At 35.6% G+C, this 16,133-nt stretch overlaps 1 protein-coding gene across 3 annotated transcripts in view; it reads left to right on the plus strand.

Moving 5' to 3' along the window:
- The window catches only part of TOPBP1 (DNA topoisomerase II binding protein 1), a 76,219-nt gene that overhangs the window by 41,515 nt on the left and 18,571 nt on the right, over nucleotides 1-16,133 (plus strand). For all 3 annotated transcript variants that reach the window (XM_065942858.1, XM_065942859.1, XM_065942860.1), the window contains 12 exons: nucleotides 1,855-2,028; nucleotides 2,121-2,230; nucleotides 4,600-4,723; nucleotides 5,306-5,452; nucleotides 5,570-5,672; nucleotides 7,318-7,513; nucleotides 8,887-9,107; nucleotides 10,018-10,184; nucleotides 10,429-10,540; nucleotides 12,807-12,970; nucleotides 13,461-13,598; nucleotides 15,976-16,065. In XM_065942858.1, coding sequence (XP_065798930.1) covers nucleotides 1,855-2,028; nucleotides 2,121-2,230; nucleotides 4,600-4,723; nucleotides 5,306-5,452; nucleotides 5,570-5,672; nucleotides 7,318-7,513; nucleotides 8,887-9,107; nucleotides 10,018-10,184; nucleotides 10,429-10,540; nucleotides 12,807-12,970; nucleotides 13,461-13,598; nucleotides 15,976-16,065 — 1,746 coding nt within the window. The remainder of the gene's footprint in view (nucleotides 1-1,854; nucleotides 2,029-2,120; nucleotides 2,231-4,599; nucleotides 4,724-5,305; nucleotides 5,453-5,569; nucleotides 5,673-7,317; nucleotides 7,514-8,886; nucleotides 9,108-10,017; nucleotides 10,185-10,428; nucleotides 10,541-12,806; nucleotides 12,971-13,460; nucleotides 13,599-15,975; nucleotides 16,066-16,133) is intronic.

The raw sequence follows: 16,133 nt of genomic DNA on the forward strand, positions 1-16,133 counted from the left end.
CTGTCATGAATGGTATGATTCACAGATCATTTAACATATTTGAGCATCAGTTCCATCTTTTGTACAAAGAGGATAATATCACTGAAAACTTACAGATTTACTGTAAGGATCAAGTGAAATTGTGTGAGGAATAGTTTCATAAACTGTAAAATTACATAGACACATTGGACTTAGGTTTTGATTCTAGGAGTACACCCAGTGCTCTTTCTGAAAATGTTCTCTCTTTACCTTTCAATCATTTGCCCTAAAAAGATGAGTTAAGTGTGCATCTTTCTTTGATCTTCTGAGCATTGGAATATGGCTCCTTGTCTAAAAAATGCATTCACAAATGAAGGTTTAATTCAGCCTTCTCAGATGGTTTTCTTTCATTCCCCAAAGATAATTTTCTTCACTATTCCTTTTGTAGTTTTTGGCCTTTCAAATAGCTATTCGAATCATGATTTTTTTAAATACATGAACCTTTGCAAAATTATTGTGTGGTTTTACTCACAGTATGTTTTGGAGCAGACTTAAAGTTTGCAAGTTATTCAGCTTCAGAAAATACATATAAATTGACCTGGTACAGTTTTCTCCAAGCTAAATCTTTGATCAGATTTCTTCTGAAGTAGCATTTTGTTCTGTAACACTACTTAACGTTGTAAAAACTAGAGGGGAAGCACTGGTTTGGGAACTGTGAGATCTAGAATCAGGCCTCTGCTTTGCCTCTTACTGCCAAGTCAGCTTTGTGTTTCATTATCCCCATCTGTAAAATTATGGAGCATATCTAGATGATTTCTAAGGTCTCAAAGCTAGTAATATTCTTTGAATAGTAAATGGAATAATAATAGGCAAGATAGTAGAAATATTTCTGTTCATTGAGACCATTCTTCTACCTTACAGTGAAAAACTGATGGTTCCGAAATAGTCTCAGTGAAGGTCCAAAACACATTTAAAGGTTTTATTGTTTAGTGATAATGTGTTTAGCAGTGTCTCTCTCTTTTATGATATATAAAATAGTACTTCACCTTGTAATCAGTGGTTTTTAAATTGATATAACAGATTGGCAAAAAAAAAAAAAAAATCTGATTATCTACTGTGCTCTCTAGTACGTGCTGAAACACTGATGCTTTGCCCATGACAATGTATCAGTGTTGATGCACGCATTTTGCTTACATGGTTTCCTTTACCTGTGCAAATTGTGTGTATTCAAGGTTAATATTCATCAGTTGAGCACTGGCTAAACACTTTCTGCTGTGTACATGGAAGACTATTCAGATGGGAAAGGGAATGAGCACAAGTCCTGAATAGCAATGACTAGTCCTCATGTGGGAATTGGGTGGCTTGGGAATAGGCATGTGTTTTGTACCTTTGAAGATTTTTCATAATCCTCAGCTCGGTATGAATTTTTAATCCTCCTCGTTTTTCATGTCTAGTTTATATCCATCCTTGCTTACTTGTTTCCTTCTGTGTTTTTTGCTTGTTTACTTGTTTGTTTTGTTTGTTTTTTTAGTATCATTTAAACCAGTTTCAAATGTAAGATCAGACAAATATGGTAAAATACTGCTGAAGATGTATTAAGCTTCTTAGTCTCTTTCAACCAATTTGTTGGACAATATGGAATTGTTTTTTTCATTGTCTATATAGATACAGATAATACTTCGTTCTTTTTATCGTTGTTTAGAGGAAAGCTGGAGGGTGGTTAAAGCTATAATCCAATTAATACTGAGGATTATTCCCCTTCTTTCTTTACCTCTTTTTTCCCCCGTTCCTTTTTCTGTTTACCTCTCTCTCTTCCCTCTCTCCCCTCTTCTTTCTCTTTCCTTTTCTCCTCCTTTTCCTCACTTCATTTCTCCCTCTCCTCCTCCATATACACAGGATGCACTTGCAGCCTTGGAAACTCCAGGAGGTCCCAGCCAGCAGAAAAGGAAACTGAGTACACCACTCTCAGAAGTCATTGTCAAAAACCTGAAACTTGCTTTGGCAAATAGCTCTCGAAATGCTGTTGCTCTTTCTGCCAGCCCTCAACTGAAGGATGCCCAGTCAGAAAAGGTGGAATTATATCTCTTATTAAAAGGAAGTTTTAGATTAAAAAAAATTAAAATAATAATGATTGACCTGTTTCTTTTGTTTTCTATGGGCAGGAAGACGCTCCGAAGCCGCTTCAGAAGGTAGTGGTGTGTGTTAGTAAGAAACTCAGTAAGAAGCAGAGTGAGCTAAATGGAATTGCAGCCTCTCTAGGCGCAGACTACAGGTAGCTGGCACATCTTTTTTTTTTGGTGGTGATACGAACTCAATTTATAGGGAAACCTAAAGCTGTTGTGAGCATCTATTTTTAAAAAAAAGCATTATTTTGCCTTTTATTAATAGTTTATCATAGTATCTACAAAATCCAATTTTTATTTAATTTACCTCATCCTTTTAAAATACCCTCTCCCATATCAATTCACTCTTACATGTGTGTTTTTAGGGCTTATTTAACAAATATATGAGAACATACTTTGTGATACTATTCTAAAAATTTGGGATCCATGAATGAGTACAGTCTAGAAAAAAAATTCTTGTCTTCAAGGAGTTTATTAATACATTTAGGTCAGAGATTTTAAGCATGTTTCTTAGTGATTTTCAAATCAGAGCCCTTCTGTGAGTACTACTAAGTGCTGCAGCACTCCTGAATTAAAATGGTCTTTTTGAGGGTGTTGAATGCTCATCGTTTTTACTTTGGAGGCATGGATTACCACTCTCAACCTGACAGCCCAGCCAGAGACAGGTCCCTCAAACAAATGGCATCAGTATCGGGGATTGAGAGACCCTGTTCCAGCCAGTGCTGAGCTGATCGTATTTCTTCATTGTCTGTGGTACTCAAGCTTTCTTGATCACTGGTTTTCAGCAGTTCATAGTTGGTATAATGATTGGTTTACAATTAATAAACAGTTTGAGGGATATGATTAGCTTTATCTTTCCCTTTTGGTAAGTCATTTCAGTTATCTTTCTTTTTGATAGAGAAATTAAATCAGGAGAATGGAAAAATAAAATATATTTGTGTGATTATAGGCACCTTAATGTTTCATTCATCTATTGTAGAAGAGTAAAGCTTTCTTACTTACAACTATTATTTGTATTGTCTATATATTGTTCTTACCTTGTTGCTGAGTGCTCAGTATGAGACAAGTGTTATCCCATACCATTCTCACAGTAGCCCTAAGAGAGTATACATATTTGTCAAAATTGAATGCGTCCTTGGGTATTCTGTTTAGATGTGGACTTATGTAAGATTTAAAAGACACATAGGACTTGTGTTTTTATAAGATTTAAAATGCCAGTCCTGGGAATTCCTGGGTCCAGAGGTTAGGATTCTGCACTTCCACTGCTGGGGGCCCAGGTTCTATCCCTGGTCAGGGAACTAAGATCCCACAAGCCACACCAGATTGCCAAACTAAATAAATAAAATGCCCAGTCTTCTCAATATTAAAAAAAAAAAAAATACATTGCTGAAATCCCTAAATAGAATTTAATAGTCAAGGGCATTAATTTGGAATTTGCATTAGATGTATTCCTGAAGTGAATTTCTGAGACTTGATAATCAATGAGAGGAAAGAACTCTTATTATGCAGAGGTTATAGTATGTGTGTGTACACAGGGTAATTGACTCTCAAGTGCTGATGTTTCAGATATTCCCTTCCATACTCACCGAAGAGATCGGTGATACTGTCTCCCACCTGCCGACAGTTAAAATCTAGACCAGATCTTCCTGACACATCAGATGTAGCCTTCCTTTATTATTACAGATATTTATACAGCATTCCTTCTACTAAAATGGATTTCATGAATCTGACTTTTATAATTTAAAGTCAGTAGAAGGTACACAGTAATAGAATATACATTAAATATGTAAATGCCTTTGTCTGATAACACAGAGGGGAGTGGACTATTTATATTTTTGCATACATAGTAAGAGCACTTCAAATGTGATAGTTGGAAGACTGAAATAGATATGGAGACTCACATACCATAAACAGCATTTCTGTTGGTAATATGACTACCACGAGTTGTTCACATTTAGCAAACTAGGTTAAGGAAATATTAAATGGGAGGAAATCGGGAAAACAGTGTAATAGCAAAGAGTTTGCATTTTGAAGTCAAAGCTGGCTCTACCTCTTATTCACTGAGTATGTTACTTGAATCATGTCCTTCAGTTTTCTTATTTGTTAAATGGATAAAATAATACAGTGTTTTAGAATTGTTGTGAGGAATGGATGAATAATGCTATGTAGAGCACACAATATTATGGAGCACAGAGCAAATGTACAGTGACTAGTGGCTGCCAGCAGCTGGAGGATAGGTCGGATACCTAACTTGAAAATATCTTTATTGTTATATCACCTTTGTGAAGTGATATTACAGAAAACATTTTAAAGAATATCTTTCTGCATCTCTCTCTGCATTTCTATATTGAGAGAGATACGTATAAAATTTAACAGTGAAAGTGGAGTCTGTCATTTAGTATTTTTGCTTACTCTGGTTCTTGAAAGGTTTTGCATATTCTGTTTATAGAGAGTAATGATAAACTAACGTAGTTATCTCTCTCAGGTATTCAGGCTTTTGTGTGTTTGATTGTTTTAGGTGGAGTTTTGATGAGACAGTGACTCATTTCATCTATCAAGGACGACCAAATGACACTAATCGGGAGTATAAATCTGTAAAAGAAAGAGGAGTGCACATTGTTTCAGAGCACTGGCTTTTAGAAGTAAGCATACTTTTTCCCCCTCCCCTTTCTGTTAAATGAAAACATATAAACAGTATTTCAAGGCACAAATCCACTTCTCTGTACATAAGCAAGTTTGATAACCTTATTTAATTGCACATTTCCTTTCTTTAGCATCAGAAACTTAAGGTCTTTAATCCTTAAATGCTTAGTAAATCTTTAATGGGTATTCTTTCAGGTTGTCTGATTCTTTCTGCTAGTTAAAAATGATATGAAAGAAAACTTGGTAATGCTTTGAGGAGAATTAATTTAGCATGCCAATACAGTTTCTTTTCTTTCTTCTTCCATTTTCCTTCTGGGTATTCCCTGAAACGTGATTGATACTTTGGCAAAAGCATAGAAATAGAATTAGATTTTATGCTTTAGTGGACAGGACATTTAAAAGTGAGGACAAATTGTTACTTGTATGATGGAATTTTAAAGTCAACTACGTTTCAAAACTTTAATTTTGTGAACTTTTGCCATCTTAGAGCATAATGTTTTGGCTGTCTTTTTCCTACTTAACATCTTTTAGTCACTAAAATTTTTTTTAGTCCTGTTTTAAAGCACACCATTGTATTACAGTGTGCCCAGGAGTACAAACATCTTCCTGAATCTCTTTATCCACATACTTATAATCCCAAAATGAGCTTGGACATCAGTGCAGTGCAAGATGGCCGACTCTGTAATAACCGACTACTCTCAGCTGGTTCTGCAATGAAGGATGATGAGGTAAACCATATGGATGATACATTTACCCCCTCTTTAAGCTGAATGTACAGTCATATATTGCTGTGAAGCCTTATACAGGGCTTGGTTTGAGAAACTGTAATTTTTCTTCTTCAATAGCCAGATCATATGCCTGTAGAAGAAAATGATATAGACAATATGACCACCAGTAATAAAGAACTAGCAACATCAAATGGAAATGGAAGGAATTACTCTAAAGGAGGTAAAATATTTTAAATTACAAAATTTATAAATATGTATCTTTCATACTGAATGCTTCCTTTGCATCAGATTAACAAATAAAGTTATCTTCTTTGTTACTAAATGCAAGTAAAGCATATGTTAATATTTGAGGATTGAATTGAGGTTCCATGCCAATCATTAATAGTTAGCAAAGCTTTGAGTGGTTTAAGTGTGAAACCTGTAAAGTGTGTGAAACTAGGTATTCTACAGAGTTGGTGTGATACAACCCTATTCTCTTAAACATAGGTAGAGATGGTAATTTTTCAAAAATTGGTCCTTTGATTCAAAAAATTTCATTATATGCACAATATATTTTAACATAAATCCACATGGTTTTAAAGGTATAGAAGGAGGTATAAAGAGTTTCTCTTATCTTTCTGATGTTATTTTGTTTATTTATTTTTGGTTGTGCTGTCTTCCTTGCTGTGGGCAGGCTTTCTCTAGTTACGGTGCATGGGCTTTATTGTGGTGGTTTATCTTGTTCTGAAGCACAGATTCTAGGCACATGGGCTCAGTAGCTGTGGAGTAGCTACTTAGTAGCTCGCAGGCCCTAGAGTGCTCGGGCTCTAGTAGTTGAGGCAGGCACATGAGGCTCTAGAGTGCGGGCTCAGTAGTTACAGCGCATGGGCTTAGTTGCTCTGCAGCATGTGGGATCTTCCCAGACCGGGCATTGCACCCATGTCCCTGCCAATTTGGCAGGGGAGCTCCTATCCACTGTACCACCAGGGAAGTCCTCTGATGTTATTTTCTTATGATTTCTTTCAGAGCTGTTTTATGAGTACACAATCATAAACATGTTTTCTCCTTCCCCCATTTAAAATATATATATATATATATAAAACTACTATGTATATTGTTTTATACTTTGATACTGATATTTTTATTTAGCAGTTCAACTTGTAAAGTGTCATATTAGTACATAAGGAGCTTCTTCAGTCTTTTTCCCTTTTTTGGCAACTGTATAGTATTCGCAGTATGAATGGCCCTCTTTGTTTAGCCAGTTGCTTGTTGATGGGCATGTTGGTTATTTCTGATTTCTTGCTATTATAAAGAGTGCAGCAATGAGTAATGTTATAGGTCTAGGTGTCCTCTCTTTAATGGATTTAATGGGTCAGTATTTTCTATTTTCCTTACCCTACCAGAGTATTCCCTGTGATTTACCAGTTTAGTTAGTCCCACTCTGTTCATTCCAAAAATATTTATTTAGTACCTACTTCAGTAGTCTGCAAAGAAACCAAAGATAAACATGTGTGGTCTGTGTTTTCGAGGACCATGGGGGAAGATCATAAATGACTGTAATACACGTCAGGGTGTGTGGTACAGAGCAGGAGAGGATCAGAAACCGGCAGGGTATCTGCAGAAAGATGATGACCACGAGTCTCAGCACAGTGTCTGCAGAGGGCTTTCTGATTATTTCCTACTTCATCCCCATAGTAACGGCTTCCTTTATGTCCTGGTTCTGCAGTATTCATAGTCTTAGTACAATACTGTAGCCTGTAGTAAATATTCAGTAGATGTCAAGTCAATAAATTTGTGTTCAACCAAATCTAGACAAAATAGTTAATATGAATAGGGTGTGGTAAAGAGAAACTTACCTTGATTGATATATTTGTGTTTGTTTCAAGCTCTGACACAGACTTTGGAGATGAGAGAGAACTTTCAAAAGCAGCTTCAGGAGATAATGTCTGCAACTTCAATAGTGAAACCCCAAGGGCAGAGGACTTCCCTCTCAAGAAGTGGTTGTAACAGTAGTACCTCTTCAACTCCTGACAGCACCCGCTCTGCCCGCAGTGGACGAAGTAGAGTCCTAGAGGCACTGAGGTCTGTGGCAGAATAGCTTTTCCTTCCTCCCTTCCTTGCTCACTTATCCTTCTTTCATTTCATGTAACTCCAGAATTCTTATTTGGGAATAGGAAGCAGAGGTGTGTTCCATACCAAGGAACTGCTTCCAGTGAGGCATGATTAATACATTTTATTACCTCCCATGAGAAAGACATGATTTAAGATCCAGTTTGCCTTGTTTGAAATGGATTGAATGGTAGTCCTCTCTGTTCTGTGTGTTAGACTTAAATAATATTGGTATTAGACAGTAAGTAGGTGTGTGTGTGTGTATATACATACATAAATTTAGGTAGTTTTCTTATTGGATTGCATGTATTTTGTATTCTCTTTATAACTCTTATCTTCTAGGGAAGGTGATTACAGATCTTAGTGTGATGTGATTTAAGTTCAGTAGAAATAACTTCATCTTTTCCTTAATAGAAAAATCTCTGATGAATGTTAATGGACTTATATCTTGAACTGATTAATTGAACTCTGCATTTATCTGTATTAACTGTATGTTTCATGAGACTGTTTCTTTAGCTGAGTACTGAGCAAAAATGATTTTCTATTTAATACACCTCAAGTCATATTTTACATTTCAGAGTGCCTAAATCTTGTGCCAAAGTCAGTAAGTAAATATATTCTGAGAGTAAAAGGCCATCATCCTTGTATTTGAGGCAAATGAACACTTTGGGAATGCCATCAGCTTTGGCAAATTATTTTTATTAGTAATTCTTTATGTATATACATTGAAATATTCAGTATACACACTGAAGGCAGGTATTGGAATTCTTTTTACTTTTCAGTGAAATTGATACACCATGAAACATGCTTCACTATAGAGCTGGCTTACTCTGAGAGGTTTGGTTGTCAGTAACCAAAAGAACCTTCTTTAAAAGCAACCTATAGATACTAGGTACACTTCCTATGTAATTATTGTTTAATTATAGTTATTATTTCCAGTGATTAAAAATACATCCTGTGAATGGTCAGCAAAGTAAACAGGTTTCTAAACATTTTGTTTCCCTAAGCCTATGTAATTGAGAGAAGTCCCTTTTCTAAATGCTGTAATCATTTTAGAATTTTTTAAAATTTCCTACAGTAAACTTACCCTCTGAAGTTTTAAATATAAAGAGATTCAATGTGCTTTATTTTCTAGGTAAAACAGATAAGTTTCTGGGAAAAAATTTTTTTTAAATAAAAATTTCCCAAAGTTCAAATATTGAATAAGTATTTTCAAGTGCTTATTGGGTGCTAGATGGTGGACATTTAAAGGTGAACTACCAATTTGCAGTCTAACTTAATGGAAGTTATGAGGATGGATTTTGTTACAGCTATCTAATATTAAAATTGTGACTTCTATTCCTTAGGCAGTCTCGTCAAACAGTACCTGATATCAACACAGAGCCCTCCCAAAATGAACAGATCATTTGGGATGACCCTACAGCCAGGGAGGAGAGAGCAAGACTTGCCAGCAATTTGCAGTGGCCTAGTTGTCCCACACAATACTCTGAGCTTCAGATTGATGTTAAAAAATTGGAGGATTCTCCTTTCCAGGAGCCTTTACATGATTCAGAAATTGCTGAACAGGGTAATGAGAAAGAAATCTATTTAATTGTTTGTTTTAAGTACATGTTGACTTCTTGAAAATAAATAGATAAGCACCTTGTGGTTCTCTGAATTGTACATGCCAACAAAAACTTAATAAGATATATTTGGGCTTAAACTTGAAAAAGTCAGAAAAATAATTATCAATTGAGATAATTTATATTCTGGCTGGGAGAACTCCATGGACAGAGGAGCCTGCAGGCTACAGTCCGTAGGGTTGCAGAGAGTCAGACACGACTGAAGCGACTTAGCCACATATGCGTCATAAATTGAAATATGTATTTTGATTAAATTTGGAAGTTAAGGATTAGGCAATTTTTCCCCCGGACATTTTTCCAATTCTTTTTGCATTTGTGTAGTTAATGCTTGATTTTTCTCTCAATCACTTTGTTCATTTAATTTAAGTCTTAACTCCACCTAGCACATACCTACTTTTCTCTAGAGCTGTATGAGTTTCTTTCTGAATTCCCTATATTTTTCTTCCTTGGACTTTACCTTGAAAACAAAATGCTTCCTGTTTCTCATCATTGGTCATCTTTCCCCCTCTTTCTCTTTCACATCACATGAGTTTTTCTCTATACTAGATGTATAGATTTATCTCTGCTTCTGATTTTCTCTTATGAGAAATTGCTCTCATTTTAAAAATCTGATTTACATTTTACTGATGAAGGTGTGGTATTTAAAGAAAGAGAGGAGCACACAGATAACACCACTTGCCATTTTAATTGCATTCATTTAGAAGCTCTAGAAATAGGCTACTTCTTTTGCATGTACATTTTACATTTTAGAATTTCTGTTTAATTTCATCTTGGCTAAGACAGATGAGAATATTCCCCAGACTTTGTTCTTGGTTATATTTGGATAACATCACAGTTGCATTTCATTGCCCTCAGCTGTTTGTGATCCTGGGAACGTATGTGTGACTGGAGCCGCAAAACACCATATCTCTGAAGAACTGGAAACTCCAATGAAAGACAGCCACCTGATCCCTACGCCTCAAGCCCCCAGTATTGCCTTCCCCCTAGCGAACCCACCTGTGGCTCCACACCCTAGAGAAAAGGTTTGTTTATCCTTAGTATGGTGATAAGACTTTTGGATATTGCTGTTATGCTACATTCCGAATTTTTTGATATCAGTATCAAGGGTTTGTTGTATGTTGAAAACTGTATTTCTTTGTAGTCTATTATAATCATTTCTGAATTTGATAACTGAGAAAACTAAGTAAAATGTTACTGTAAAAGAACAATAGACTTGATAGCTGTTTTGATGTTAATTTTTTTCTAAAGTCAACTCTTCCATTCCAGATTATAACAGTAGAGGAGACTAATGAAGACTTAAAAAAACAGTACATATTTCAGTTGTCATCTCTGAATCCTCAAGAACGTATTGATTATTGTCATCTGATTGAAAAACTAGGTACAAGTATTTTACTTATGTTGAAAATGTAACCTTATTTGGAAGTCAAATGTAGCTAATTATTGATACTATTTTTAAGCTGTAGAAATTGAGATTAAAAAGGTGGCTAACTTGTCTCAGGCCATACAGCCTGTCAGCAGTAGAACTTAAGTCATAGGATTTAAAGATTTAAAGTGAATCCCATCATTAAGATGTAAGAATCTTGTCCTACTTTGAGTGTTCATTGTTGAAACTCTTGTCAAAATCAAAGGAATTATATAGTTAAAACTACGTTTTCATGAAGTTGACGTTCTTATTCCACTGGTTGTCAGGCTGTCCATCTGACACCATACTGGAAGCAGCATAGTAGAAAAGTAAACCTCCTAGCAACTACATTTTAAAAAGTAAAAAGAAACAGGTGAAATTTATTTTAGATATGTACTTTATTTATATTTGTACTTTATTTAATATGTGCTTTATTAATATATGCAAAATGTCATATTCAAAATATTCAACATGTAGTTAGTATAAAATATCAGTGAGATGACTTACCTGTTTTTCTTCCTAAGTTTGACATCTGGGGTATATTTTACATGTACAGCACACCTCAGCGTCCCAGTAGGCTCTAGCTGTGCTCCAGGTGCTCAGCAGCCACATGTGGCTAGTGGCTCCTGTACTGGACAGAGCAGCCTTATAGAACTTAATATGACAGCTTGGCCCAGAGAAGCATTAAGAAATAATGATTGTTTTTAATAGTGGCCCTGAATCATCAAGAAAAGATTAAAGGTTCTTTAGTGCTCTCCTTTTAAGTTTGTGGAGAACTATGACACTTTTTTTTTTTTTAGTATTTCTTTCAGACATAGTTGTACACTTAAGAAGCTGTGTGTTTTGGAAACTTTACACATGTGGAACATGTGTTTCTCAGTCATATAATAAATTAGATGGAGATAAGTCAGAATTGCTAAGCGTTGCCTAGAGCTCACCAGATGAAGCACTGTTGAGTGTCCGTCTTCTGTCGAGCGTTCCATCTCTGTAAATAACGGACAAGAGTAGTAGCAGCTAGCAGAGACTTGTCTAGAAGAGAACAGAGAGCAGAGGCCGACGCGTGCAGACTGCTGAACTGGGTCTGTGACTAGAGGGCTTTTGATATAGACTGCAGAGTCCCTTCATTGTATATATGAAGCAGCTGTGGCCAGCTGTACATAAATAAGTTCGCCCTGTTGTCTGAGTTATAATAAATTCATTACGTAGAATTAGATATTGATATTAATAATGGAATTTTTTACCTTATTGTTCCTTAGTCACTGTGATTCTGGGTTAGTTACTCTGCACCTGTGTCCTTATATGTAAATTATACATAATAGAATATTCATTGAATAGTGATAATTAAACTTTAAACTCCCTGACTTGTTTAGTAAGTGCTCAAAATTATTGCTACTCTTAATTACTAAAGTCATCTGTAAAGTGTGAGTAGAGTTCCATTGTTTTGTTAAAAATCTCAGAAAGTCCTTGGTACCACATGCCTAACCTCTAAAGTATAAATAAAAGCATGTTTTACATGTGCTTTTATTTACTTAGGCCTTCTTCTGTCCTGTCAGACTTCTTACTTACATATCTGAGAAGAGGGGTCAGCTCTCACCATCTCCTTCATTTCTATTTACCTAGTGTGTGTTTTCCTCCTGAGCTTCTGTGTTGGTCTACTGACCTTATTTCCACTAAAAGCAGGACAAAAATTTTTCTTCTTCTGTTAGTCTGTAGATGCCCATTTTTGACCTCCGTCTCCCTGGTGACACATATTCAGTGCTTGAATATTGCTAAGGTAGTTGAGAGAGACTTAAGAGTTGTGACCCTGAGAGAGACTTAAGAGAACAACCAACTGCAGTTTGTTGCTCTTGTTTGTATTCAGTTTCTTTTTTTTATCTTAATTGTAACAAACCAATTTCAGAGAAGCAGGAAATTTTGTGTAAACATTGTATAAAAATACGCATGTAAAGTAATTGTCAAGGGTTTTGTTTATTTAATGCCCTTCATTTATAAATAACTTCTCTGCATTCCTGGGTTCAATTGCTGGGTCGGGAAGATCCCCTGGAGAAGGAAATGGCAATCCACTCCAGTATTCTTGCCTGGAAAAACCCATGGACAGAGGAGCCTGGCAGGCTACAGTCCATGAGGTCGCAAGAGTCAAGACACGACTTAGCGACTCAACCACCACCACTGCATAGTTGAGGTCCATTTTCCCTCAGAAAAGGTTAAGAATCAATAAAGTATCAATTTTTCTCTAATTAAGGTGGATCAGTGATTGAGAAGCAGTGCTTTGATCCCAGCTGCACACACATTGTTGTGGGGCATCCACTTCGCAACGAGAAGTATTTAGCCTCAGTGGCAGCGGGAAAGTGGGTACTCCATCGCTCCTACCTTGAAGCTTGCAGGACTGCTGGGCGCTTCATGTCGGTGTGTATGCAAATTAATGTGAAGGGTCATTTTTCTTTAAAATTAAATGTCTTAATAATTGATTCCAGCACATAAAATATTAAAGTAGTTATTTGAAATATTTTGGTTTGTAACTGACCATCACAATAATATCTATCATGTAGTTTTTGAAGTTTTCAATCAAGATACCTCAGGGATCTCTCTTGTATAGACTAGTAATCAAACTGTTAATATATACCTCCTCTGAGACCATGTCCTTCTGTGAAGTTCATCTTATAGTAGGTAAAGCCCAGTAATCTAAATATTACCAGTTGCTAAGATGAAGCTAGATGTATGTGACTTTCATATGAAGGCAAATTAATCTACATTTCCTCCTGCTCATAAATTGATGCTTGCTTAGTACTCTCTGTATTTAAAGGAACAAAATGTGTAGCTTGTAGCTCTTATTAGATTGTGGACTCTTTGAGGACATATTGTAGGAATTCAAAAGTTTGTTGAACTGATTCTCTAGGAAGAAGACTATGAGTGGGGAAGTAGTTCCATACTCGATGTTTTGACTGGAATCAATGTACAGCAACGAAAACTAGCCCTTGCAGCAATGAGATGGAGGAAAAAAATCCAGCAAAGACAAGAATCAGGCATTATGGAGGTATTAATATATATAATTATGTAGGTAGTATAAATGGCATTTGATGTCATGACTAGTCCAGATTTTAATTTTTTAAAGAGAACCTGTATTACAAAGTAAGAATAATTCTATTTGTCTTTTATTCTTTGATTGATATACTTAATTTGGGCATTCTAAATTGAGCTTAGTGTGATTCCTAATTCTTCTAATTGTGATCAACAGTAATATATATTTAGTGTTGATGGCTCTCTTAAAAATCATTTATGTGTGTAAAATGTGACCCACACTATATTTCTTCCAAAGAATCTTTTCAGCCTCTAGCTTCAGGAGTTCTCAACTGGGGGTCCACAGATTATCAAATCAGATATGAAAGGAGTTTATAGATCAAATTCAGAAAGATCAAATTCGGAAAGGCTATACACTTTCGATGGGGGCAAAAATACATCCTTATTTTTACAAACCTCTAATTGAAAGTTTGCATTTCCTTCATTATATATAAGTCTAGGCAACAAATCACAACACTGTTAACAGTGCTGTGACGTTCCCCACAGAAATCAGATATTTTTAAAAATTTATTTATTTATTTGGCTTCGTTGAGTCTTATCTCCGATGTGCAGGATCTTCACTGCATCATGTGGGGTCTTTCCTTGTGGTGCACGAAATCTCTAGTAGTGGCTTTCAGACTCAGTAGTTGCAACGTGGATTTAGTTGTTTTGCAGCATGTAGGATCTCCAACTGGGATCAAACTTGCATCCCCTACATTATAAGGCAGATTCTTAACCACTGGACCACCAGGGAAGCCCCAGAAATCAGATGTTTTTGCTTACATTATGTTTGCAACTTGAAATATTGTTTATGTTCATCACAACTTTAAAATTATAGTACGTATAGACCTCCTTGACTTGCAGTGGTTTGACTTTATGATGCTGCAAAAGTAATACACATTCAGTAAAAAGCATATTTCAAATTTTGCATGTTGGTCTTTTTCTAGGTTAGCATTATGCAATGTGGTATTCTCTGGTGATGCTGGGCTATAGCAGCAACCACTGCGCCCAGTGAACCACGTGGTCATGGGGGCAGTAAACAACTGATAAACCATTCTGTTTTTCACTTTCAGTATAGTATTCAGTGATTACATGAGATATTCAACTACTTTACTATAAAATTGACTTTGTGTTAGCTGATTTTGCCCAACTAAAGACTTCTGTAAGTGTTATGAGCATGTTTAATGTAGGCTAGTAAGCTATGGTGAGATAGTATTATCGACTCAAAGGACATGAATTTTAGCAAAACTCTCAAATTAGCTAGTGGACTTAGTGGAGAACAGATGAGCCTGGCATGTTGCAGTCCATGTGGTTGCATAGTCAAAGACACAACTCAGCAACTGAACAACAACAGCAGGAAGACTTCCCTGCAAGTCCTGTGGCTTAGTGGCTAAGGCTTTGTGCTCCCAATGCGTACGGCCCAGGCTCAATCCATGATCAGAGGACTAGATCCCACATGATGCAACTAAAAGTCCCGGGTGCTGCAACTCAGACCTGGTGCAGCCAAATAAATAAAGTTTTAAAAAACAGTGGTAATCGATGTTTAGTACATTAGGTGTATTTAAATACATTTTTTACTAAATGGTGTCTTCAACCCTCTGATGGGTTTCAGGTAGAAGTACATCTATTATTATGTCACAATTTTAAAAATATTTTTATAAATTTCAGTAAAATGGTTTCTTTTGTAATACTTTCTGTTTTATTTTGAATGTTTATAAAACATTCATATGGTATGGAAATTACATTTCAATAAAGCTATTTTTTTAAAAAATTATTTGGAAAACAGATCATAGGTTTTACTAGACTGCCAGATGGGTCCATGCCTCATAAAAAGGTTAAAAATGCAAATTATATCATCTTTTATATTATATTCTGAGTTCTGCGCTAATCTCCAAGTTCCTATTAGCCTTGATTCCTTTTATATTAGAGTAATTCCACTAGCTTCTGTTAACTGTTAATTCTGTACTTAAATTTCCAATTTGTAGTCATTTTCAAGGTAAATAGTAGCGAGGCTTCATCTAATCTAAGAAGCCGTGTTTTAGATTCTACAGTTAGATTAACTGTAAGGAAAAAAATACTAGGGAAAAAACTAAACAAATTTCAAGTTGCTTTGTTTTATTGTTACCTAATTATTAAATCATTGTTTTATTCTTTAATTATTTATTGATGGCCTACTGTATGCCAGACACCATGACTGTGTGTATCAGAGTGTTCTGACCAAGTGTTCAGTTCATCAGAAGCAAAACTTATAAGATTATTCACTTACATAAAACTAAGACTACAGAGAAACTAATGTTTTTATATTGTCATTTATTTTCCAAATAATTTCTACACTGATTATTTTTTATTTGTAGGGGGCATTTAGCGGGTGGAAAGTTATTTTACATGTTGATCAGTCCCGAGAATCAGGATTCAAACGCCTACTTCAGTCAGGAGGAGCAAAGGTTTGTACTGAGTAAACTTAACTGGATTTTTTACAATTACTTCTAACCAAGGTTGCTGTGATCAGTTC

Source organism: Muntiacus reevesi, chromosome 8 (genome assembly GCF_963930625.1).
Source record: "Muntiacus reevesi chromosome 8, mMunRee1.1, whole genome shotgun sequence".
Lineage (NCBI taxonomy): Eukaryota > Metazoa > Chordata > Mammalia > Artiodactyla > Cervidae > Muntiacus > Muntiacus reevesi.